This window comes from Nothoprocta perdicaria, unplaced genomic scaffold (genome assembly GCF_003342845.1).
Source record: "Nothoprocta perdicaria isolate Ctin4 unplaced genomic scaffold, notPer1 scaffold_270, whole genome shotgun sequence".
NCBI classification, from domain to species: domain Eukaryota; kingdom Metazoa; phylum Chordata; class Aves; order Tinamiformes; family Tinamidae; genus Nothoprocta; species Nothoprocta perdicaria.
The window spans coordinates 770,139-794,669 of record NW_020455500.1 but is presented as its reverse complement, the minus strand read 5'-3'; the positions used below and the strand labels follow the sequence as shown (position 1 = coordinate 794,669).

At 43.4% G+C, this 24,531-nt stretch overlaps 2 protein-coding genes across 3 annotated transcripts in view; both read right to left on the bottom strand.

The window, feature by feature from the left end:
- TAF1 (TATA-box binding protein associated factor 1) overlaps positions 1-13,198 on the bottom strand; it is a 30,362-nt gene extending 17,164 nt beyond the window's left edge. Inside the window, exons 1-21 of the mRNA XM_026040899.1 lie at positions 13,052-13,198; positions 12,207-12,324; positions 11,499-11,615; positions 10,964-11,083; positions 10,281-10,354; positions 8,572-8,790; positions 7,925-8,146; positions 7,537-7,738; positions 6,112-6,228; positions 5,534-5,701; positions 4,993-5,120; positions 4,799-4,906; positions 3,732-3,905; positions 3,461-3,634; positions 3,268-3,372; positions 2,440-2,640; positions 1,922-2,063; positions 1,591-1,721; positions 954-1,034; positions 428-577; positions 149-268 (exon numbers count right to left, since the gene is read on the bottom strand). Coding sequence (XP_025896684.1) covers positions 149-268; positions 428-577; positions 954-1,034; positions 1,591-1,721; positions 1,922-2,063; positions 2,440-2,640; positions 3,268-3,372; positions 3,461-3,634; positions 3,732-3,905; positions 4,799-4,906; positions 4,993-5,120; positions 5,534-5,701; positions 6,112-6,228; positions 7,537-7,738; positions 7,925-8,146; positions 8,572-8,790; positions 10,281-10,354; positions 10,964-11,083; positions 11,499-11,615; positions 12,207-12,324; positions 13,052-13,177 — 2,997 coding nt within the window. The 5' untranslated portion in view covers positions 13,178-13,198. The remainder of the gene's footprint in view (positions 1-148; positions 269-427; positions 578-953; positions 1,035-1,590; positions 1,722-1,921; positions 2,064-2,439; positions 2,641-3,267; positions 3,373-3,460; positions 3,635-3,731; positions 3,906-4,798; positions 4,907-4,992; positions 5,121-5,533; positions 5,702-6,111; positions 6,229-7,536; positions 7,739-7,924; positions 8,147-8,571; positions 8,791-10,280; positions 10,355-10,963; positions 11,084-11,498; positions 11,616-12,206; positions 12,325-13,051) is intronic.
- A 1,061-nt stretch (positions 13,199-14,259) lies between these two features.
- LOC112948643 (rho-related GTP-binding protein RhoG-like) lies at positions 14,260-20,064 on the bottom strand. Of its 2 annotated transcripts, none has more exons than XM_026040902.1 (2): positions 20,007-20,064; positions 14,260-18,178 (listed from the first exon to the last, which is right to left on the bottom strand). In XM_026040902.1, the coding sequence occupies exon 2, from the start codon at positions 18,155-18,157 to the stop codon at positions 17,582-17,584; it is 576 nt and encodes a 191-aa protein (XP_025896687.1). In that variant the 5' UTR covers positions 18,158-18,178; positions 20,007-20,064; the 3' UTR covers positions 14,260-17,581. The 2 variants fall into 2 exon arrangements, with proteins under 2 accessions (XP_025896687.1, XP_025896688.1); XM_026040903.1 differs by having other exon boundaries at positions 20,021-20,058.
- Positions 20,065-24,531: the final 4,467 nt, after the last annotated feature.

The following is a 24,531-nucleotide window of genomic DNA, read 5'->3' as shown; positions in this document are numbered from 1 at the left end:
GCACTAGAAAGGGCTTTAGAGACTCACAGCTGAGGAAGCTGACTGTGAATTTCCGTTCCTCTAGAGCAGAAGAGAATGCGCCTCTTCCACCAATTGCTGAATCTATTCAGGAAGAGAAGTCTGTATTTAGCTCCAAGCTCATGCTCACCTCCTCTTCAGGCACTCCAAATTTACGCAGAAGCTGTTTGGCATTTTTGAGAGAAAGCCGACGCAGATCAGCATCTGTCCCAGTCACTGTCTTTTTCACTGGTTGTGGCTCCTTATCATCCTGCTCAAAGAAAAATTTAGCCTATGAATATCATAACGTATTAGTCGTTCCTAGGCTCACCATCTGTACTTTCCTCATCTCATACCCCATGTTCACTCCATTTCTCCTGCACGACTTTCAGTTATTGCTCCATGTTCAACCCAGCCTTGGGAACGATACCTTTTGTTGAGTTGGCTTATTTGGAATCTTCACATAAGAAAATCCTTCACCACATCCAGTAGGATCTGCTACACCAGTCACTTCCAGAAGGCACTTGCCCTTCATGGCAGCAATGAAGGCTCGTGTGGTGTTCCAAGGAGCCGTGCGCACCTGTCAGCAGAGAGAGAAAACTGCCCTCACAATTTTGCTCCCACCAAGGAGCATTCCAAGCTCTTTATTTTAGCTTCACTCAGTCATACTGAAACATCTTCAAACATTTCATAGCGGAGCAGCTGAAGGGGCAAGCAATGGAAGTCATCCGCATTAAAACCCACACAAAGAAACAAAGTGCTAAGTAGCCAGCTAAGTAGTAGGGGAAATGGCACAAAGGAGGTCAGGGCCAGGCCTGGTAGAAGATAGCACAAAAAATACCAGATCTGCTAAATCCTACTTGAAATTTGTTATTTGTTTTTAAAAGGCCTAATTTTTCTCCTGTCATGCATAATCATATATTGACATGCAGGCACACACTTCTTTTTAACAATACCTCATCATCAATCTTCATTTGGAAATCTTCTTCATTCTCTTCTTCTGGTGCAAAGAAAGATTTCTCCCCATAACCTGCATCCTGCAGAGAAACATTATTAAAAAAAAGAGCGCGTCACATCTTGAAAAGGTTACCAGAGGAAAAAATAGATGCATATTATTCATCTTCTGCAGAGATCTGTCTTGCTGAGCAAGCACACTTGTACAGGCAGTTGGGCTTGCAAGATTCACTGTGAGCCAATAACTGAACCACAGAATTGCAGGTCTCAAACTGTCTGGTATTTTGACAAGTTCCAAAATCATATACTGCACTCAGAAAAATTCCTCTCAGAAACCAGCTGTGGAGTGTCCAGGTGACTTTCCTCAACTCTTTCTAGACAGAAATATAAAGCTCTTGCTTACACTTTCCCTTTCCTACCTTCAAGTACAACTATCTCAATACCTAAATTATATGTGGAAACAATATAAGGGCTCCCTCTAAGAACTTGACTCCCTTCCTATGCATCAGAAAATTTAGCGAGTTGCTCAGTTGTCAGTGTCCTGCTTTACCTAACTATATAGCAATAGCTTTAGGCAGAAGCAGCTTCCCAGCCTCACCCTTCACCATAACTTGCCCTGTGCCTACAAGCAGTGTTTACCTTGAGCCTCTGCTCAGCTGCAATCATGCTGTAATAAGCACAGCACTGCTCTGGGGACACCATCGCTCTGATCTCTTCCTCTGTTGGCAATCTGAAATCCGGCTTCAAAACCCACCAATTAGAGTCCATCCCTGGAAAAAAAAAGCACAGATCAAACACTTAGTAGTTTCCTACAAGTGTTTTAAGTATTTTCTCAAAAATCATTTACCAGTTCAGGAGAACATGTTGCCTCCTCCTTTGGAGCTTCGTGGAGCTCCAGGAGTAGTAATGCATGAGTTGGTTTGCATGGCTGAGAAGCAACTAAGAGCCTCCACAGGACAACTTAAAATACCTGTGCGTTTGAAATCAGCACAAAGCTTTAGGCGCTTTCGGATGCTACTCTCCGAGTGCGAGGGAAATGCCTTCTTGATATCCTCCATGCGAATCCTTCGAGGGCGGTCTCTGCTCTTCCAGAAGAGGCGATAAATAAAAACCTAGAAAACAAGAGTCACTTGTGATGTCTGAGGAAAGAACACAGTGTAAACAGCGCTGTTCCTATAGTGACAAGTCCACAATTCCTACTTAAACCCAATTTACTTGTTTTTGAGAGTGAGATTTGGGAGAAAAAAAATCTGTTTTGAGAAGTTGTGTATTATCACATTAGAATTCTTAATGTTTTGGAAAAGAAAATTGAACTCTAAGAATGGCAGAGATTTTCCAGCCTAACTGCTCTTACCTCAGCAATGCAGGCATTGCCATAGCAGGGCAATGAGCTTCTCAACACAAAGCTTTTTCCATGAGGTCCATGGCTAAGCCATGGCCTTTTTCCACAGACCCCTCAGATGCCCAAACTATAACTTTATCACATACCTGCAGAAAATCTCTGATGTGAGTGTTAGCTCGCTTAGAGTTGGGACCAGGAACTTCATAAAGCGGGCACTCCTGACCAACCACAAAAATATCCACTAATTCTCGAACATAATAGCCTTGTCGTGTCCGGATAATTAGGAAATCTGTTTCAGGCATCTTATGTAAATATATAGGGGCCCGAAAAAGGTTGTTTTCAAATGCCTAATACAAGAAACAAAAATTTGAAAGTCAGGTAGTGAACAAAATTCCTGTAACACATGGAACTCACAGGAGAGCTTAAAAAAGACTGACATTAACAGTACACCATCATTTATGTCAACATTCTTAATTTATCCCACCTCAACCAAACGTCTTTCAACATGTCTCTTCCAATGTCTTTCAGAGAAACCTAACTAGTATCTGGCATCTAGTGACCTATCCAATAATAGTGCAAAACTAAGAGGAAAAAAAAAAAAAGTTTTGCTCACCTCACACAAGGTGAACCCAGGCTGTTTGTCTCCTCTAGCACCTATTTACTGAGTTCCTCAACAGTGAAGCAGCTCTAGCCTTCTATTAATGACTTCCTCTGAGAAGATTTCTAAATGTATCACAGTGTAATGACTTCCTACCATTTCCTACAACGTTTTCAAATACATACAATAGAAGGAAATTTAAAAAATATATTAAGGGCCAAAAACTGCAATATGATCAGTATAGAGAGACTTAAAATTGGAAATGAAATTGATTCTGCTCGTTGAAAGATGAGCATCATTTGTGATGAATGCATATAACATTCTACCTATTATCCCACGTTTAATTCTTCCATCTTCTTATTCTTCTTTTTCTCACCTGCAATAACTGGCCTGGATGAAGAGAACCCAGGAACGGAGAAGTGTGGCAATAAACAGTCTCTCCATATTTACAGTCTGGAGCTCCTGGATCTTTGCCAGGCTTCTGCAACGTGCAGTGAAGACACAGTTAATACTCAGTGAGAGGCAGAAGAAAAAAAATCACTGTGCAGCAGCAGCGCTCACATACTCACCCTTTTGTAGTAATTTTTTATCTTTGTTGCCATGCCAACCTGCATCATTAAAGGGGCATTTTCCTCACTGTATTCAGCGAGGATGAGATCTCCATCCTTGCCAGTTAGGTCCTGTGGTGTGCGCATGAAGAACATCTCACCGCCCCCGGAGGCCTGACGCTCCTGCTCTCTCATCTGCGCCAGCAAAAAGACAGCATTAGGGAATCAGCACGTCAAGCACAAATGCTGCTGAGTCTCAGCAGATACCAAATAAAGACAAAAATAACCATACTTTGGCTTTCTTTTTTATATGTTTCAGCAGAGGTTGCACAGCATGAGGTCCTGGTTGGGACAGGGCTCCAAAGGAGTATTTCTTCAGTGGAGGCCGATGAAACTGTCGGAGCTTCATAGGACCCATGTGGGTGGGAAAGAAGGGCTGGCGAAGTTCTACTGCTGGGATGGAGTGCTGGTAAAAACAGAACAGGCGTTTAAAATGATTCACAGTATCTCAAAACAAAGGTGTTACAGCAAAAATGCTCTCAAAACAAAGACGCTCTGCAGTCCTGCCAACCCTGCTTTATCTAATAGAATCCAGCAGCATTTATGTCTGCGAGCAGTAACAGCAGTGCATTCAAATTCATGTTTTACCACAGATGCTGCCCTTTAACAGGAAGCATTAGCCTTTGGTATTGAATCCTTTCTCACTATGCAGAGATTACTTGTCATTTAGTATTTCACAGGGCACCCACTGAGAAGAATTTTTATTACTCAGAAACATGCAAACCATTACTGGTGTCAGTGAGAAAGCAGCACATTTTAAATTGCAAACGTTTGCCACACTGCAAAAAAGGGTGGAAGCAGCTGAGGTTTTAGAAGAGGACATTCAGTATCACAGTGAAAAAAAAAAGTAACGGCTCTTCACAAAGGCCTAGGCCAGCAGTAGCTTAAATTCATCAATATCTAAATTATTTTTTATCATATCCAGATTAAAAACACAGCAGTAGCAGAAGCACAGCCTCACTTCTGCTGTATTGCTGCCATCTAACCCCGTCCTATTACTGCTTCAACAAGAGTAGTGCAGAAAGAGACAGGAAACCAAAGCAGGGCAGACATGATGCAGCAAGAACTAGCACATACCTCAACACCTCTTTTTGAGGGGATAGTCAAGAAGAGTTAGTTCAAAGTCCTTTCTAACCATTTTAATTAAACTGTATTAAAATTTTCTTGCATGAACACTAACTTAATTGACCCACTGCAACCCCACTTTCTGTTTTTGTATAAATCCTAAGTCATCCTCTCTGAAACCTTCTACCAAGACATTCTATCCCTAAAGTCTATACCCAGCAGTACCCTCAATACCTGGATGATATTGCCTCCAAAGGTTCCTCGAAGTCCCTGCTGTTTAGGATAGTAAAACTCGTCATTGGAGAGGTTCCACGGATCTTTGACTTCTGGCTGAGACATGTTCTAATATTACAGAGAGCGAAAGGTCAAGAAAGAATCATGCTTTCCAGGTCATTCCCAGCCCTCAAGGTGCTAAAGCTCATGCTGACCTGCTGGGGTTCTTCCTTGATGACACCTGTTTTTCCCAACAGTATTCGACTTTTCTTTAGAGAAGATTCTTTCTTATTCTCCTTGGATGGAGAGTTCAAAGTCATCTCTTCCTTTTCATCCGGAATTTCTAAAAAATAGAAGCAAATACCCTCTAGGGCACTGAATCTAGAGATGCCCTTTTCAGCACCACGGTTTCCCACTGAGCTGGTGATTTGTGAATATCTTTTAGCCTTTCTGTTCCATCTTTGCAGTGATTCTCCCCCTCCTGCACTCCCCACCCTTTTCCTGTGTAACCCCAATTATTACAATATCAAAAATTGTCCTCTGCAGATCACACAGAGTTAGCACAAACACTGGAGATAATTTCAATATATAGTTTCATAACAGACCCACAGAATGCAGTAGCACATGTCCCAGTACCTCAGAAAAATGACAGTCTCAGTCCAGTTATTTCCATTGTCACATGACTGTAAATCCTCATTCCTACTTCCACTCATCTTTTCCCCATTTGAGTCAATTTTCTGGATGCTGTAAACATACCTAGAATTATATTTTCATCATTTGGATCAAGTGTCAGGACAGGGGGATCCAAGAAGGTCTCCATTGCTTGATCATCCCAGATTATATTGTCTTCCCAACGGCCATATACTAACTCCTCATTATCAATTGGAAAAATGGAGTACCAGGGCTTATCTTCATCCAAGGAAACTGCAAAGATCATAAGACAGAAATTTTTAGCTTAAAACACTACCTTGGCAAAAGTCCATTTCAGAGCTCATCCCATACCATATTAACTCAACCTTTCCCTTTTTTTTTCTGTACCTTCTGAGGCAGGACCTTTAAAGGGCAAAGAAAACAGAACTTTGAAGCTAAAAAGAAAGAATGGCCTCAAGACTTAGGTTCACCAACAGAGCAATTTTGCTCCACTGAAACACAAAGAATCTATTTAAAAATGAAAGAGTAGGTGCTCTAGCAGGTTTTGGAACAAAATCATATTCCTTTTATCTGCATTTTGTTATGAAAAAAAAAAAAACTTGTTATTGCACAGAACCCAAGTGTATTCAGAAACCTGTGTTACATGCACATACTCATAGGCCAACGATTGACACCCTCGTTACCTTGTTGTTCAGGGGCCTGCTTTTCTTTGCCCTTTGCTATACCTAGGACGCCTGCAACACTGGGTTTCTGTGCTAGTGGAATGGGTGGGTTGAGCAAAGAGCCACTTCGGTTCAACCCTAGAGAAAGGGGAAAAAAAAAAAGTTAGGTTAGCTTGGGTTAGAAGATCGAAGGGGGTGTTCCACTGCCTTAAATCCAGATTTGGAGATGGATGTAGAATGGTTTCCAGGCTGAACCATGATGGTTCTGCTCCTCATAGTTTAGTTTAGACCTAAAGAATGTTACATTTCATCAGTATGGCTGCAAGCAACAATTTACAAAAATTTATTCACCCACAGCTTAGTGCTGAGGTCTACAGTTTCTTGGAAGGTGTGTTTGGCTTCCTTTGCATTTGCTGCAGAATGACATGCATGACGACTTTCTATCTGTTCCCTATAGAAGAGAGAGGTCTTGAGCAGACAGCTGCCACTGACAGAATAGTTAGTCTGACCTTCAGCAACATCCTCTCTGATGTCAAACTGCCACAGAAAAAAATGAGGGCCAAGTAGACCTGAATGAATTGCTCTGTGGAGGCTGCTTGTCCCCAGCCATCATCCTCCTGCCAGGGCAGACCAACACAGCTATGTCCTCACACTACATGTGTCAACGTCAGTATTTCTGGAAGGCACAAAACCTGCTGCATGCGAGAAGACCAAACATGTTTGGCATGTACTGTAACTTTTCATGGGACTTGCACAGCAAGCCCAAACCTGAAGTGATCAAGCAAGAGATGTTCTAAAATAAAAACTGTAATTTAAAGCCATTTCCCCTCCAGTCCACCTCTGGGTGTACACCTAGCTGAAGAGCAATTGATTGAAGTTAGCACCCACTAAAGATGGGAGTGATATAAACAGACATTTCCATTAGTCTTTTCTTGGCAAAGTAGACCAGGATATAACAAATAGGAAAAAAAAATACACAAGTAATTTAAATTCAAAGTGCAGTTGTGTCTAAGTTCTGTAAGGCTTGTAAGAATTCTGACCCCTCCCTTACCTAGAAGGTCATTATTACTTCGGGAAAAAAACTTCAGATGAACTTTACACAGTTCTTCCAATTAAAACATATATTGAGAATTCCCCTGACCAGTAAAGGGCAGATAGGGTACCAGTCCTTGATACTGATAGATGCATGGATCCTGGTTACATGGATTAAGTATCCTGTACTCCACACAGAGAGAACAAAGTCAGAATTTGTATTTTCTTCAATGGAAGGGACCTACTCTGTTTCTGGAAAAAGAGACTAAGAGTTCTGCATGGAGCTGCAATTTAACCAAAAATGCTTCCTGATGGGAAAAACTATGTTCTGTATTTAAGAAGAAATGAGTCAGCTCAACTCCATCAAGTACAGTGACTCAAGATCCTATCAAGATGTCAGTGGGCATTGTTTACCTTGCTGGGCATTGTATGCAGTGGCATTTCTAGTCATGCTGGATGGCAGCCAGCCTGCCAAACTTGCCCGCTGTGTTTTAGTCCCTTTGTGCTTTACATCTTCTCCATTCCAGATAACATCATCCTCCCACTGGAGCTGTGTCACCATAAGGAAGTGCTCATCAGCTAGCAGATCGTCCTTCTCATCCATCGACCCTGCATCCTGGAGGGGAAAGAACAGCTGCTCAAAGACCTGCAGTGACCTTATGCTTTACAGTTAAAAAAGGAAAACTAAAAGTCTCATTTTATCTATTGCAAAGCCATCCACCTGCCCATGACCAAGCTCTCTTTGTGCAGCAGTCCCTAGCCCCAGACACACCTCCACTCCTTCCCCCACAGTTCCTCTCACCATCTCATCTCCATGTCCTTTAACTTCCTGCTCTTTCTTCTTCTCTTTCAGCTTGAAACCATAATCAAATCCACTGCCATCCTCAGGGATCCCCAGCATGTCATACCAGAGTTGAGCCGGGCCATAGCGCCATTCTGCCACCTTAGGCTTTGTGTCTGTTACTTTGTCTATGTCACCCGTTGACTGGGAAAATTTGGATTCCACAGGTGCCATCATGGTAATCTGAAGCAGAGCAGAGAGTGGTTACACCAATGGTCCAAGTGGTAGAAACAAGTTTCCTCCTTCAAATTTCCCAGCATATTCTCAAAAGAGAAAGGTATTTCTAAAAAGTGCTTTTTTTTCCCATACTTACTAGCTGCCTTAAGAACGTTCTGCAATTAGACTTCCAAGAACACAGAGATTTCTTCTTGATACAAAGAAGTTAAGCTCTCCTATTGATCCTGTACCATGGACGCAGCCTTCTCACTGAGAAGCAATCACCTGAAGTCACTGACTAGTGCCTGGAGAGGAGCCTCTGCATAGCTGGAACACAAACCAACCCTGCCATCCAGTTTTGTTTTGGAGGAAAAGCTTTTTACGCTAAATATCTGTTCCAGTATTACCCCCAGTGCTAGCTGGCGACCCTCTCTAAGACTCAGATATCCCACCTCATCATCTGAAAGGCATTGCTCAGGAGGGGGAGGAGCAGCAAACTCATATTCCCAGGGAGATTTTCCTTCCATTCCACTCTCAACTACAACTTCACCCTCCTGTATCTGCACTTCTTGTGCCAGCTCCCGATGTTTCTTCTTGCGTTTCCTTCGGGCGCTACGCCAGACTGATGGAACATTCTTCCCAGGGCCAAAGAGACGGAGGAAACGCAGCACCTGCAAAAGAAAACAAACAAAGAACAGAAAAAAAAAAAAAAAAAAAAAAAGAGAGTCAAAAAGGCAAAGCTCTGAGGAATGCTTGTCTGTCTGTCTCTGAAGAGCAATAATGAAAGAGAGCGTTCTGAAATCCTGTACTTGACCTGCACTACAACCCCAATCCCCAAAGTAGGCAATGAGCTCACTGCTGTACTTGTAAAACTGCATCTGATCCATCTGTTTGACATCAGTTGTTTTTCAAAAAGATTTATTTGTAATTTCAGACACACAGAAACTTAAAAGTGAAAAAGTACACCTTTACACCTTGGGCATGGGAGGAGACAGTTCCTGGAAATAACTAACTATTTCCACACTGAACAATTCATAACCTTCAGCAAGACACATGGAGACTGAAGAAAAGTTGGTAAAATGATTAGGAGAACAAAGTTATACAGAAATTTCTTAAGCAACCAGATAGAAACCAACACCACAGCTCAGAAATACTACATTGCCTTCATCCACAGCACAGTCCAGTCTCCCTGTGTGTCCAACAAAACCTGCACTAATGGCAATGGAAACCTTTTCTTTCTGTATTTTCCATGATGATGATCACTGCCTTTTAAGCACTAGTAAATTAATCTTCCAAACACCCTTGCATTATTCCCAAATTAACTTACAAATTTAGGAAAAAGGAATTGAGCCAAAGATTCGCAAATCAATCTATTTATTTATTTGTTGCCCTGACGTCTAAAGGAAATAATGTTTGTATGACTCTGCCCACTTCCATGCCACCCTTCCCTCACAAACAACCTCTGATATATTTGCCAGTTTTGGTGAGGTTTTTATCAAGGGCAGAGGTCTCGGGCATAGTCAAGCTCCTAAAAGTTTAGTGAAATATGAAGTGGTTTCATCAGGATAAATAGTACTGCATAAACATGCACCTTCTTAGACATCAGTCAATCAATTCTTGTGACCAAGTCTAGAGGAATTTAGGCTCTGCTTGGTCTACTAGCTCATGAATTAACTAGAACTGCTCAGCATTAACAGTGTGCACTGATTGCTCTACAGCAACTGCCAACCAAAAATCAGTCCCACATTACATGCTGAGCACTACAGAAATTAGTAGATTCATGACACCTGCAAAGAATAAGTTATTAAGCCATTTTTGAACCATCTGGCTAAAACATTGTTTACTCCACCAGAAAAAAAAATCTTAATAGATTTGTGCCATGGTTCTAAGGAGTAACAAAACATTAGTTTGCACTTGATTGATTTATATCTATTTATAGTGATTTATATGGCACTTTTTAAAGAAGTTGCTGTAGACAGTTGGAAAAACACCACAGGTAAAGTAGTCTGGAAACAGCAACCCACAGAAACTAAAACAGAAAAGAGTCAGATAAGCCAGAACATGCATGTGATTGTGGTGTGCATACCCTTACTACTTTATCCTTCATTCTTAGAGTGCCCATATAATAGTTTCTGTTGCTTCCCCATATTTCCTACAATACCTTTCCAGGCCGAAATTCCGGGAAGAGCTCTGTAACACTTGGCAACTGTTTGGCGGCATCTCGCTGCATGATTCCTGCAAGAGGAAGTGTGAGTTTGCCTTCCTGGCTTCTTGAGGTCCCATCTCTGACTCAGAATCAGAGCTGCTGCTGAAATCCACCTTGCCGGAGGCAGCAGAGGAAGGAGCAATGATGGAGGGCAAAATGATACCATCTCCATCTTCAGATACTACAACAGAACAAGCACCTTATAAACAGTCACATTTCCTCCCTGTCCCCTAGCAGAACCCAATAATGCCATATGTACTGTTTATATCAAATTAGGCACAGCTTAAGTCTTCGTAATTGTTGCAAGTACCATTCCAGTTTAACTTGTCATTTTATCCTAAGTGTTCCAGGTGAAATTCCCAGCCACAACTGAGAGAACGAGATAAAAAAAATGAATTTTATTGTGAATATCAGTATTTTAACAGTCATTGGACATACAATATTTCACTCCGTATTTTACCTAAGAACTCGCTTCAGAGAGTCCCATCTCATCGCGCATCTGGAAAAAGACCCACCTTCAGATGCAGTCTGCAGACAGAACTTTGATCACGTGTGGGTGCTGGCCGCAGACTGAACTGCTGTACAGCTGTGTTTGCTTTCTTCAGACCATTGCCAGAGAGAAGAAAGGCCTCACTCACCAGAGGCAGCTGCATCTTTCTCATCTTCTTTCTTCCCAGGTACCGGAGGTGGCGGTGGTGGCGGCATCAACTTGGAATCAATATCTTCACAGTCAGCATCATAATCATCCTCATCTTCATCTAACCAGACAGCACACAAGCATATCATTAGTCTTATAAGGAGAACCAGACACCCTTCCCCAGCTACAACATCCTCTCTGTTGGGACAGATCATGTCTCAATATAGAAGAGATCACATTTCCACACTAGCTTAGTGCAAGTATTCTCTGCAGGGGACCCCATGGCAAAAGAAAGATTTCCCTTCGGAGTGTAGTTTAACTTTGAAAGCAACTCAGTCATTTAAAAAAGAACTTATCTAAAAGAGCTTTTATCTAGTGAGCAAGGTTTCCCAGAAGCTTATATGCTTGAAGCAATGAGCGAAAAGGGAACAATAACACACCCTTAACAGAGCCAGCATCAAGATCAAGTGCCCCTAAAACATATCACTAGTTGACAGCCATTTCACTCTCTTTTAAGCAGCACTTATCCCATTTACCTGGTCTTCGAACTGGTTGAAGGTTGCCCATTGCCTGCTTATACCTTCGGCTCTCATCTTCGGCCACTTCATTAATATCTGAATAATCAACAGCATCTTCTGTGCTCTTAACCCAACCTGAGAAGAGAGAAAAAAAGAAATGTAGTCACACAACACTGAATTTCGATATATATGACTAACATCTGACTTCACAGTGCACATATGACTCCTTCTTTACATTTCCTTTTCACAGAGGAACAAACATCTGATTAACTTTTCCCACCAGAAGATTCTTTCCTTTCAGCTCCAAAACTTTGCAGTTTCCTACAAACAGTGCTAAGAAGAAACCAGGTTTAGCATAAGAGACATCCTTCACTTACTCAGTAAGACTCTTCAACAAACTCAGGAATAAAAAGAAATAGTAACAAACCGGGCACTGAATAGGGCTATAAGAATTTAAAACAGAGAAAAACATAGAATAAATTTATTTACGAGGAAAAATAGACAAGAAGTGAAAAACTAAAGAGAAAAGAATATGTGCAAAAGGGAGCAGGAGCTAAGGCAGGACTACCTCTGTCAAGAAAAAAGGAGGTGAGGATTCTGTTAGATGAAAACAGAATAACATCATGTTTTTCCTTTCAGTCTTAGAGGACCCGGGTGTTTCTTTCCCTCCAATAAGAGCTCTCACCCCACAGGTTCTCCATGATGACAGCTAACCCAGGGCCTCACCTTCCTCATCCAGGTGGGCTCCATCAGCCTCTGTGCTATCATCCTCGCTGGCTGTGATCTCGGTGATCAGGTTGCCCAGTCCCAGGGCACCCAACCCAGCTAGATGCTTCTTGGATTCCTGGAGGGACCAAAATCATATCCCAGCTCGGAGAGTCCCCAGCTCGCCCGGCCAGGCTAGGCCTAGAGACAGCACTGGCTGCCTGGGCCTGTCCCGGAGCCCAGAGGTTTGGGATCCCCCTGGTCTGGTCTTGGCAGCAGCCTGTGGCACCTGCAGCCTTCCTGCTCCCGGCCCGTCCCTTCCCAGAGCCCACACTCATGGGACCCCTGTGTCAGGGACCCACACCATCCCACTGATCTCATCCCATCCCAGACCCTGAATCACCAGGCACCCCTATCCCAGGGCCCACCCATGCGACCCCCATCTCAGACCACATTCCCAAGCCTGCAGCCCCAGGACCCTCTTATCCCACAAGCCCTTCCCAAGCCCACACCACCGGGACCTCCAGACTGGTCCCGGATTCCACTCCCCCACCTGAGCTCCTGTCCTGAGCCCGCTACACCGGGACCTCCCGCAGACCCACACGCTCCCTGAGCTCACACCAGCGGGTACCCCCATCTTGAAGCCCACAGCCCCGGCCTCCTCATCGCACCCAGGGCACCAGGCACCCCGGAGCCCGCACCCACGGCACCCCTGGCCCCACAGCCCGCGCCCACGGGACCGATCCCCTCCCGAGAGCCCGTCCCAGCGCCCGCACCCACGGCACCCCGCCTCAGAGCCGTCCCGGAGCCCGAGGCAGAGCGCTCGGCTGCGCAGAGCGAGGCGGCCCGCTCGGGGCGGGCGCTACCTTGTCCAGGACGCTGTCGCCCTCCAGCTGCCCCGCCTCATTGATGTTGCCGAAGAGGAAGCCGGCGAGCGAGAAGGGCTCCGCGCGGCCGCCCTCCGCCTCCTCGTCGCTCTCCGAGTCCGACATCGCGGCGGCGGCGCCGGAGCGGAGCAGGGCGCGGGGCGGAAGCGGAACCGGGACGCGGAACCGGGAGGCGGCCCCGCCGCGCGCGCCCCCTGCCGGCGCGGAGCCGCCGCCGCCGCCGCCTCGGGCTGACGAGCGCCGCCCAACGGTCCTAACGGCCCCAGCTGCCGCCTAACGGTCCTAACGGCCCTAGCTGCCGCCCAACGGTCCTAACGGCCCCAACGGCCGCCGCCCAGCGCTCTCAACTGCCGGCCAACGGTCCTAACGGCCCCAACGGCCGCCGCCGAGTGCTCTCAACCACCGCCCAACGGTCCTAACGGCCCCAACGGCCGCCGCTCAGCGCTCTCAACTGCCGCCCAACGGTCCTAACGGCCCCAACTGCCGCCCAATGGTCCTAACAGCCGCCACCCAGCAGTCCCAGCGGTCCTAACGGCCGCCCAACCACCACCCAACGGTCTCAGCAGTCCTAACCACCGCCCAACGGTCCCAGGGGAGACCAAAGAAGTCACCGGCTTCCAAGTTCACCAAAAATCGTTTATTGCATTTAAGAGACAGGATCTGGCTTTCCACAGGAAAGAACTACGTTTAAAACAGCTGCGTCAAGGGAAAAAAAAAGAAAAATACTGAAGGAGTTAATGAGACAGCCAGAGAGATGAAGAAAGGTTTATTACAATTTAATCTTGCATAATTTAAAAAAAAAATCTTTTAAAAATTGTTAGCTGTAATACATTTTTTTCTTATATAGTATAAAATCAAGTTGCCAGTGTATGTATCAGTACCACACTTAAAAAGTCTCAGGCTCCCGCCGCCAAGGACACTCGCGGCATCCCGCTGGCGCCAGCCGGGGAACCCTCCTCCGAGATCCATCTGCTCCTTTAGGTTAGCCCAAGCAGCACCACGATTCATCTACACAGCAAGGATTAGCACTCAAAGCACAGTGAGGCTTTCCTAGTTTAAATTCCATATAAATAGCGACAGCTGTAAACTGAACAAAGCGTTGATACATCTAAACATGCCTCATAACATCCTTTGGACACAGGGTTCCTGGACTGCTCAACTCGGTGTGGATGGCTTCAAAAGGAAAACAGGAAAAAAAAAATCCTTGCGTATTTGAGAAATTATTCACAGGCTGAAAGATTAAAATGGGGCTCTTGGTAGAGTCTCTTCTGTGAATGGTAACACACTACGTTTCCACACAGCAAGAAATAATCTTGAGCAGTTTTGGAAATTCTCATGACTTCCGTCACATAGGTGGATTTTGTCTGTTTTCATAAATGAAGTTATGGGTGTTTAAAGTCTGTATTTGTTACCTATCCACAGGAAAAAAAAATAAGAAAGAAAAAAAAAGGAGCAGGAAGAAGGGAATGGATTGTAGACTGAAATGCTGGACTGCTTAAAATGCACTAAAAATTACAGAAAAAAAAAAAAAAGAGGGAAGATCATAACTGAGAGAATGCCCATTGAATGGAAAAGTTCATTGGATATATGCACCCCTGGAATCCTTTCACATGGAAATCAGATGCTGGAGTAAATGAACTGTCAAACCAGCAGGATTTTTGCTCCTCTTGACAGAAAGACACAGAAGTACAAGGCATTTGAATGAGCCTATTAATGAGGTACTCTGAAAACAGTAAAAGTTTTCATGGTTCTGTTCAAAGTTCACTCTCTGCTTATTTTCCTCACAATGATATTAATCTCTCCGGTACTGTTGTGCAATCTGTTAAGTTATCTAGATAGGGATAAAGTGTTCTAGTATAATGCAATCAATTCAAACAGATTAAGTGGTAGTTTCTCTCTCCATGCCCTCTTCCAGTTAACACCAGGATGGCAGCACCGTGAGCCTACAGAAACAGGATGTGGGTGACAGTATTTGCTCACAGGACTTCTCCTCCATACAATTATTGTCATCCAGTTATGAATATCCACAAAAGATGCAGAATTACAAGATTTCAGTATCTAAAAGAGTAAAAACTTAAAAATAACAGCAGTAGCTTCAGTATAAAATTGCAAATTTGTGTAGCCAAAAAGAGAGGTGCCTGTTGTTGAAATAAAAAGTCTCTTTAAGAACAGTTCAAATGTATCACAAACCTTTTCAAAACATATCTTTGACTTAAGCAAAAGTTACGGGCTTGCACCAGGGTAACCAGAACATTGATTTACGCCTGACCTGCATTAAAAACATGCACTGACTTAAATAAATATATTTTAAACAATGATAAACTATTTACTCTGTTACTGAAATTTACCTACAGAACAATAATCTTGAATTACAAGGCACAGAATCATTGCTGCCTACAAGTCAAGCCCACGTTAAAGGCTACCTATTAAAATAAAGGCAGAAAGTGGCGAGTAGAAGTTACATCACTGAAACACTCCTATTCCCTTACAGCTTGCAGAACGCTGCAGCAGGAGCCGCACCTGGGACAGCACTCCCTCTACAAGTGCAAAAGATGCAAAGACACTCCAGAAAATGGCACTTGGTGAGGAAACAAACAGAAGCCTCTAAGTTTCTAGAAATATCAGGCATTACGGATATTTTGGTGTTGTCTGCAATCAGGTAATGTTTGGAATTCAGTGTTGCTTCACTAGCTACATACACCAATATTTGGATAAACTGCAGTTTTTAATTTTCAGGTTGCAGAAGCAACCAAAGCAACACCAGTATAAGCATACATCAGATATCCAGAAATTGTAGTTAGTGTCGGCATCAGTCACACTAGCTGAAGAAAGGCACATCCTCTTCAGAGGGGAATGATGGCACAAATGTGAATGTGTCTCCATCTACCTGGTATTTCTGTCCGTATCAGATAAACCAAGGTTAATTTAACACAAGATCCCTAATAACATGTTGATGTACTTTCTGCTACCTTGCTAAAAATGAGACTTTTTTCTCAGGTCGTACACATGTGGAAATCCTAAGAAAGCAACTTCTGAATTACTGATTAAGGCGGCATCTAGACAGACACCACTGCCAATCTAGACAACAAAGTCCAGGCCAGCACCATTGGTTTCATACAAGATATCTTGGAAGTATTCTTTTTTCACATCACCGAGCTCCATAGGTTAAGGAAGGTTTCAGGTGCTCATATCTCAGCTGGTCCCAGAATCACACATAAGAAACAGTGCATATTCTGAAAACAAAAGTCAGCAGCCATTTGCTACAGCCACTAGAAAAAGTTAAAAAGTACATAAATGGAACATCAGATAAAACAGATTATATTATGTGATCATCTGGAAGATGGGAAAAAATGCCCAGGTAAATCTAGCAGTGACTGGCTAACGATTAAAAAAGAATTAACTGAAACTATTAGTGAGTTGCCATGAAGAAATGATGGCTCCTGATTCCTGTAAAAAGAGCTTCCAAAATTTAGGTCAGTGATCTGCCAGAAATACAGCAAAGGAACTTGCCATGAAATCCCATGTGGTGACTCCCGAGAGCATTAAGAATTGAAGCCATTAATTCCTCGAGAGCAAACCGGCTTCTGTAAGTCTCTGGAATTCATCAAAAGGAAAGTGGGATCACACCAAAAAGCTTGTTTTGGGCAGCATCATCCCAATTACCTCAAGCAGATAACCATAACCTTATTCTCAGAATGTAAAATCTCATTGGAAAGCGAAATAAAACATTCATTCACTTTAGAGAAGATTGCGTAAGGCTTCTTGCTAAACTACTTTTCCATCTCTCCGTTCAACAGCACAAAAACACTCATTTGAGTGATTTACCATGATCCTAAATTCTTTGTATTAAGGGAAATCAGTTCCCACTTCTATTAGTAAAATCATTGCAGGTGTTCCCTGTGTCTTGCTCATTGGACTAAACACACAGCACGTTAACTTTCACATAAATGATCACAAATTCACTATCGAGTGAAGCTCAGTAATATCACAGGCATTTGTGCATGTAAACAAATGGTTTTCAAGCTTTACATTGACAAAACAACATTTGGAGAGCCCAAATTCCGTTTTCTAAAACCAAATTGATCAGTAAAGACAGGATAGGAAAAGCAGCAGCTACACTTAAAGCAAAGTTATCAGAATTTGTGCTTTTCAGCAAGTTCAGTAACCGATGGTTGTCTAGTAAAGAACACTGGCTTCGAAGAAGTCCCTCCTTTTTTTCCTTCCTCCACTTAATAAGCCCAGTGATCCCCGGAGAAGCTGGAGACTAAAACTTCAGAAATTAAGTAGATGTCTGACCTCTCAGTTGGAAGGAAAAAAAAATAAAAAAAAAGAAAAGAAAAAATTCTTCTTTTTCAGTTTCCCTGAAGCAATAAGCCTGCAAGAATATTCTTTGCATAAACCATTTCTGCTTAGAGCTGTTAGTGCAAGATGCAAATCTTCAACTTAACTCAAAGAGACCTCCGAGATTTTAGTCAATATTCAACTTTGAACGCCCATTAGCCGAGGTAACTACAATAAGACACATTTTCTTGTGTTCTTCTTTGTCACAGGATACAGAACTGCACGCACAGCTTCAGCAAACACCTCCCGAACACCCTCCTGATTCAACGCTGAGCACTCCAAATACTTGACTGCTCCAATTTGTTTAGCCAGTGAAGTCCCCTGTTGCGGGGTAGTGGGAGCCAAGCTTTGCTCTTTCAATTTTTTAACGGTTTCCAGGTCACTTCTCAAGTCTCTCTTGGTGCCCACTAAAAGAATGGGAACATTGGGACAATGGTGAGAAACTTCAGGATGCCACTTGTGCCTCACATTTGCATAGGAAGAGGGGCTGCCAATGGAAAAACAGATGACAAACACATTGGTTTGAGGGTAGGAGAGCGTGCGCAGGCGGTCGTATTCCTCCTGGCCCGCCGTGTCCCAGAGATTCAGGCTAACTGTCCGCCCATCGACAGTCATTTGGGCGCTGTAGTTGTCGAACACTGTCGGGATGTACTCCTCCGGGAAGGCATTGGTGGTGTAGCTGATGAGAAGACAAGTTTTGCCCACAGCACCATCTCCAACAACTACGCACTTTATCGTCTGCATTCTTTACCCAGAAAAGAGCACCTGCACAGAGCGAGAAGAAAAGTTAGGAAAAAGTACATTCAATGCTAGCGATTTTAAAGATAAGCTTAACCAAGTGTTTTGAATGTTGCTAACCATTTATTATCATGGCCACAGAATCCATTACAAAGAGCATATAGGCTAGAAAAGCAATAGTGAAAGAGTAAGCTGAAAACTCGGTGACAACTGGCTGCATGTGAGTAAATTATGAGTAAACCATATGAGTAAAATTAGCCAATTTCTCAGTCTAGCCACAATCAGCCAGTTTCCCACAGTCAAAGGGGACCTGTCTTTAGAAGGTACCTGCAAGTGGAAAGAGAGGGTGGCCTCAGGCACAATAGCAAAATACTCTGTCACTTGCAGGCTACACACAAACACATTCTGTTTGAACTGACACTTCCTGACTACATATTCTACTGTAGAAATTGTTTACCACAAAGAAAGCAGGGTAGAATTCTATAATAAACTGAGATGTCTATTTCTGGGCTGCAGTAATATTGTTTGCTAGAAAAACAAATCACTGAACTCAGCCTCAGTTCGACCTCAAGAAACTGCAGCACGGAGAGGACACCAGATAAAAGGTTCAGAAAGTAGCACTTACAAGAAAAGCTTTGAGGTATAGTTAGCCATCATAGATTAGAAAACACAAAGAATTTTGCTAAAGAAGCCAAGAACAGATTATTCTCACTAATCAGTGACAGAACAAGCAGAACTTAATAGGCTTGAGCTACAATAAAGAAAGTTTATACTGAGCATTGGAAAAAACACATGCTATGAGACAAATAAGTAACTTTCCTAGGCACGTTGTGGGACTGTTGCTGGTGATACGGCATGTGTAAAGGCTTCCCTATCCCTCCCTGATACCTAAGGAGAAGGAATGATAATCAAATAGATACAGCCTAAAATTCATTCCATTCTAACTCTTTATCACATGCACAGCAGCAACTTTGAACGTAGCGTGAAACAACCGCAAGCAGCTCATATGTTCCATGCTGCAGCCTCCACTGCTAGCCCGAACAAGAAGGAACTTGCACCTGCCTTCTCACCTAGATGCCTTTGAGGTACTATCTGTGAGCCCCAACTTGCAACCGGCAGAAAAAAACCCTGCTTCAAACAGGAGAAGGAAAAAAAAAAACCAGTGGGAGGGACTACTGCACATTCCAGAAGAATCACAGCTCAGACATCACTGGAACAGCAATGGGAGCACATCAAAATGAGCACTGGTGAAGTCACAAAATATCTTTCAAACAACTTCCCCTTCAAGCCCACCCAAACAAACCAACGATTTTATACTGTTTAAGTCTCAGCCCTGTCCTTTTCAACACAGTGTGCACCTATGCACGTTTGTCTTCCCACAGCAGGTACATGCAGCTCTTCTGTACTAAGTGCAAACAGTTTTGGGACAAAGTTGCAACAGGCAACTCAGGTGAGCGATGCTGCTTGTGCTCCCTGCAGCACACAGGGCTCCGGGATGTATGAAAATACCTACACATCCATTACTGAAAATCAAGCGCTTGCGAGAAGCAGCTCAGGGAAACTTTGATCCTCCAACACCCTGCAGGGGAGGAAGTTGGAGGAGAGAAGCAGGAAAAAGACACAGAAGCAGCTTATCTTTTGCAGAAACAGCAGAAATTAAACTTCTGCAACAACGTGAATCATCTAAAATGAAACCAAGCAGGCACTTCGGAGTTTTAGCAGGAAATTACACACGTGAATTCCACCAGGCATTAAAAATAGCAGCCAACCCACTCCAAGGCTGCAGTCAAGTCTAAGTTGATGTATGCAACTACAAATTGCAAAGTTAATGAATGAAATGAAAAACATCACTGACCAGTGGAAACTTACAGCAGGACTGCATGCAATATCCCAGAATAGTTGCACGAAGATTTTATTTAACAGGGCTAGGAGAAAATAAATAAATAAAAGTAAGATCTCTTAAATTAGATGTTTAAAAACATTTATTGCATTTTGCAAAACTCGAAGTTGAAACCTCTTTAATAAAAAGTTACTTAAAGCATTACAAATTAAACATTTTTAACATTTTATTATTAATCGGGGTTGAACACTGTTAATGACAACACAATGCAGCATAGTATTTTCAAACCCAGAAGTTTATCTGTTGCAAACAACAATGGAAAAGCAGATATATTTTAAAGTCATAACACTGTACATCTTAAAACATGAGTGTAACTCGCACCATTCCAGTCCCTGTTTCTGTTTCCCCTCTATGGCAGATCACTGCCTGCCCCGATGCCCCATCTGGCTGCAAAACTTACAGAAAACTTAGCCGTAACCAGGAACAATGATAAAGCACCATATATTCCCCAAATGAGTTGACTGTGCAACAGGCAGCTGTTTGGATCAGTAGATAAAGAAGTGGCATCACGGAGACAGCAGAGCCACTCTAGCCGGAGACTTGCATTATAAACTCAAGAAGATTAACAGAAGTCACAGGAAGAATAAGATAAACAAAATCTTTCATGTCCAGATCAAGGTTTCTAAAACAACTACAAAGACTTGAAAATAAATCGGTGTTTAAAGCACAAACCACATCTCCCCTAAGGGCTAGTGTCTTGATTTATTTCGGTCCAGGTTTTTTTTTTTACAGAAATACGAAGTACCCCAGAATTGCACCCCTATTTGCACAAGACACATCCATGTTCTGCAGTGTCATCACGCCAACATCATGATGCAATACCAGCAGCTTTATATATTGCTACACTATAAAGTCACGCAAACCCTGAATCATACATAGATTAAATAATTCAATCCGTTCCAAAATTTTCTAACAAAAATACAATTCAAAAAGCTACCTTATTTTGTTGGGACTTTGCTTAGGAATTCATTAGAGCTGTTGACGGAAAGCAGGGTAGTAACAAAGAAGCCTGAATACGACTGCTCTTTTACAGCGTTAACATCGCCAGTTACTCGACTAGGGCTTGGATTTTAGAAGAATCTCATTTGCAGTCAGAAATAATTCTGTGCAAACGTGCCAAAACATCAGACTAAACATGAACTCCACACACACAAATAAAGAGCCTGTAGGCTCTGAAGTCGGCTCCTCTGCAGGCTCTTAGCTAAAAGGAATCATTTGTGGCAAGTGCTGCCTAAGGAGAAAAAAAACAGGATTCACATGATTAACTAACTACTAGAATGCAAAATTTAGAGGCATTAATCACCACAAAGGACAGAAGGAAGCTCCTACACTCCACAAGTCTGTAGGCTACGAGCAGGTGTAGTTTGGTTAAAGATTTACATGTGGAAGACAAAGGATTTAATTTAAGCCACAACCAAGCACACAATATTACCTCTGTCTAACCTTCTGCTATTAAATCCACAAATCACTTTGCTTGTAATATACAAAGTCTCTCTTTAGCTCTTCTTGTAAATAATTTGCATGACAATAAGCATCTCCCAAGAGCACAAGAAGATGATTTGCAAATTTCTGCATGGAATTTTTTTTTTTTTTTCCTCAAGCACCCTTCAGCTTGGCACTGTCCGCTATATGATTTTAAATACATGAAAAAAAGAGCATCAATGAAAAGGAGCAAAAGCAGAAAGATTATTACAGTTTTTTTTTTTTTTTTTTTTTTTTTTTTTTTTTTTTTGTGGTAGGCTTGAAAATAATTTTTAGGAAGAATTTTGGAGAAAGTAAAGAAACAAAGCAGGATGGCTCCATATATACAGTAAAATACAGATTAATATCTTAACACATCAAAACCCAGATTGGGAATTTAGACACAAAGCTGGGCATAATCTTCAAAGGCAAGTTTAAAGGTTACTCGGCAAGAGACGGGAGCCAACACAGAGTCCAAAGGAGTGAGAGGTAACTCCGGAACTCTGGCTGCGGAGTTCTGGATTTTGCCAATCAGCAAAGGCCACCAGCGAGATGAGAAAATGGACCTTGACTGTGATTAAGGTGGGAGATCCTCGGAACATAGGCATGAGCTGCAGCAGTCACATGAAGTGTCATGCAAAAACAGGTGGGTGAGAGTTATTTCTATCTTGTCCATCAGAGCCTTTGAAGGAGAAACCTGCTCTTGCCGTTTGGGTTAGCGCTGCTCGGAGGATGCCGCGAGGATCCTGAGGAGGATCCTGTGCTCCGCATCCGCACACCTGGAGCCGCCCCTGGAATGCGCGAGATTTCCATCTACGTGTCGAGACATTGTCTGGAGAGCTGCTCCTGACCTAATTACATACCTGATGCTATCACCAGCACGGACAGTTTGCTCCCTTGCAGCACTACGGGACATTTGCTGGAGAAATTTGCTATTGGGGCTCTCCTTCTGCCACCCCCGTTCCTAAGCTATAGGTGAAACCACACTTAATGTTACATCATTTTTTTTTGTGGGGAAAAAATTCTTCCAGATTTTCCCCTTTAATACAACTGAAGTAGAGTTCTCTGTCCGTTTAGGAAAGGGAGAAATCAGTGACAGGAAAACGAGGAGAAAACACAAATCTCATTTCTTTTGGGGCTTTCTAGCTTTTCCTTACACTTTTTAGACTTCCTGCACTTTGAAAATTCTTGGCAGCTGAACTAATTCTTAGCAGGATATATTTCTGCCCTTGCAACATTAATGCTAGGAGCCTTTTTTCTGCCGGGTGAATTTTAGCTTTGATATTGCTCTTTACAGATCTCATTTTGAAAGAGCTTGTCAGGTCTTCCACCTCTCGCCTTCCAGTTCGGATAGGCCTGTTTTGGCCACACATGAGCAGAAAAACACTAGGAGTTGGGCAGAAGCCTCCTGCAACGAGCAGGAGCCCTGCGCTGTTCTGCTCAGCCATCACCTTTGATCTATCCCTCCCAGTTCTGCAGGCTCAGAAGTTTGATCCTGCTTTATCAGGAGCAAAGAGAAGCAGAAGTTAAGAAATCTAAACAACTTAATTGCTCATCTCCCAGTAACAAAAACGAGAGATGATTCACGCTGTCCACCTGACACAGGCAACTTTCAGCACAGAATCGGAAGGATAACACAGCTCTAACTCCGTCCCTCCGACTCTGCCCATGGAAAGGGGATTCAAAGGCTCTCGATTCATGCAGTTTAGCCACCAGAGCTTACAGGGAAGAGAAAGGAGCTTTCAGCAGCTTAATCAAGACTGTGTTACTATCCCATAATAGCTTAGCTTACTCTCCATTTTTTTTATTCAAGTGCCAAAGCAATGAACAAGTGCCAAACTTTCAGAATGTATCTACAGATGCATGCCAAGAGGGAGCACTGAAGTTAAATAGGAGACCTCATCCCTAACACTCGCGCTCTTCCTTCGGCAAGGAAGGATCTGCTGGAGCTTCCGAACGCCTCTCAACGCTTTCACACCCGTTTCTGTCCTGTCATTTACCTGCGCGGTCAGAGGAAACACAGGACAGCCACAAAAGCACCAAAGCACAGCAAGCTAGCAAAAGGGCTGCATAAATATGAAATCACACTAAAAGAGGGGCATCTGTACAGACACGGTCACACGGGACTGAGCTCTTGAGCACGAGGAGACACCTGAATCCCGGGCGCACAAAAATGAAACGGATCTTGCCACAATCAAAAGCCGATTAATATAAATTTTGATTTTCCTCCCACAAGCACATGTGAGAGCAGGGATTCTTTGGGATGGCTCTTCTCAGAATTCCCTGGCACAAGAGCGAGGCCTTGAGGGTGGTAAGACCGGGAGTCCGGGCTGCACCGTTGCCCTCCCACACCGGCTGCTCGCATCCCAGGAGCTGCAGGCAGCGTCCACAGCGCCCCAATCCCTCAACGCACACTTCATAAAGAGCGACTCTTATTTATTACGGCCTTTATAAAAATAAAAGAAAAAGAAAAGGGAGAGACGAGAGAGAGTGATAGGGAACATCTCTGACTTGACGCCAGGTTCTGATAGGAAGAACATTAAACAAATTGCAGGGTAAACGACAAGACTAGTTAAAGTCTTCCCAAATCCCACCTGAGGTGGAAAGACGGAGCGGTTTCAAACTCTGTCGTCTTTTGTCACCTGGCATTTGTCGCCCCTCTAAAACAGCATTTGTGAGGAAAGCTGGAACAAAGCCACTGTTGTACTTGAAGGGCAACGCACACACAGGAAACGTCTAGCTGCTTCTCCCGTCAATAAAAATAGCTTTCAAGTCTAAGTCTACTCAGTATCTCTCCCTCCACCTCCAAATTTCGCTGAGAGAGGGTTTAAAAAAAACAATGAAAGAAAGAAGAAAACCCGCACTGTCGGGCACTGCACGCACGCAGTTCTCAGAAGTCTCTCTAGCAGTTTCGCTATGATTAGGGGCCAAGCGGCGCCGAGCAGCGGCCGAGGCGGGACGGGAAACCCCGCACGCCCCGCGGAGCGGCGCGCCCCGACGGCGAGGGGGCCCCGCGCGG

Excerpts from the sequence above, each read along its gene's own strand:
- LOC112948643 (XM_026040902.1), bottom strand. The coding sequence starts at position 18,157 with ATGCAGACGATAAAGTGCGTAGTTGTTGGAGATGGTGCTGTGGGCAAA.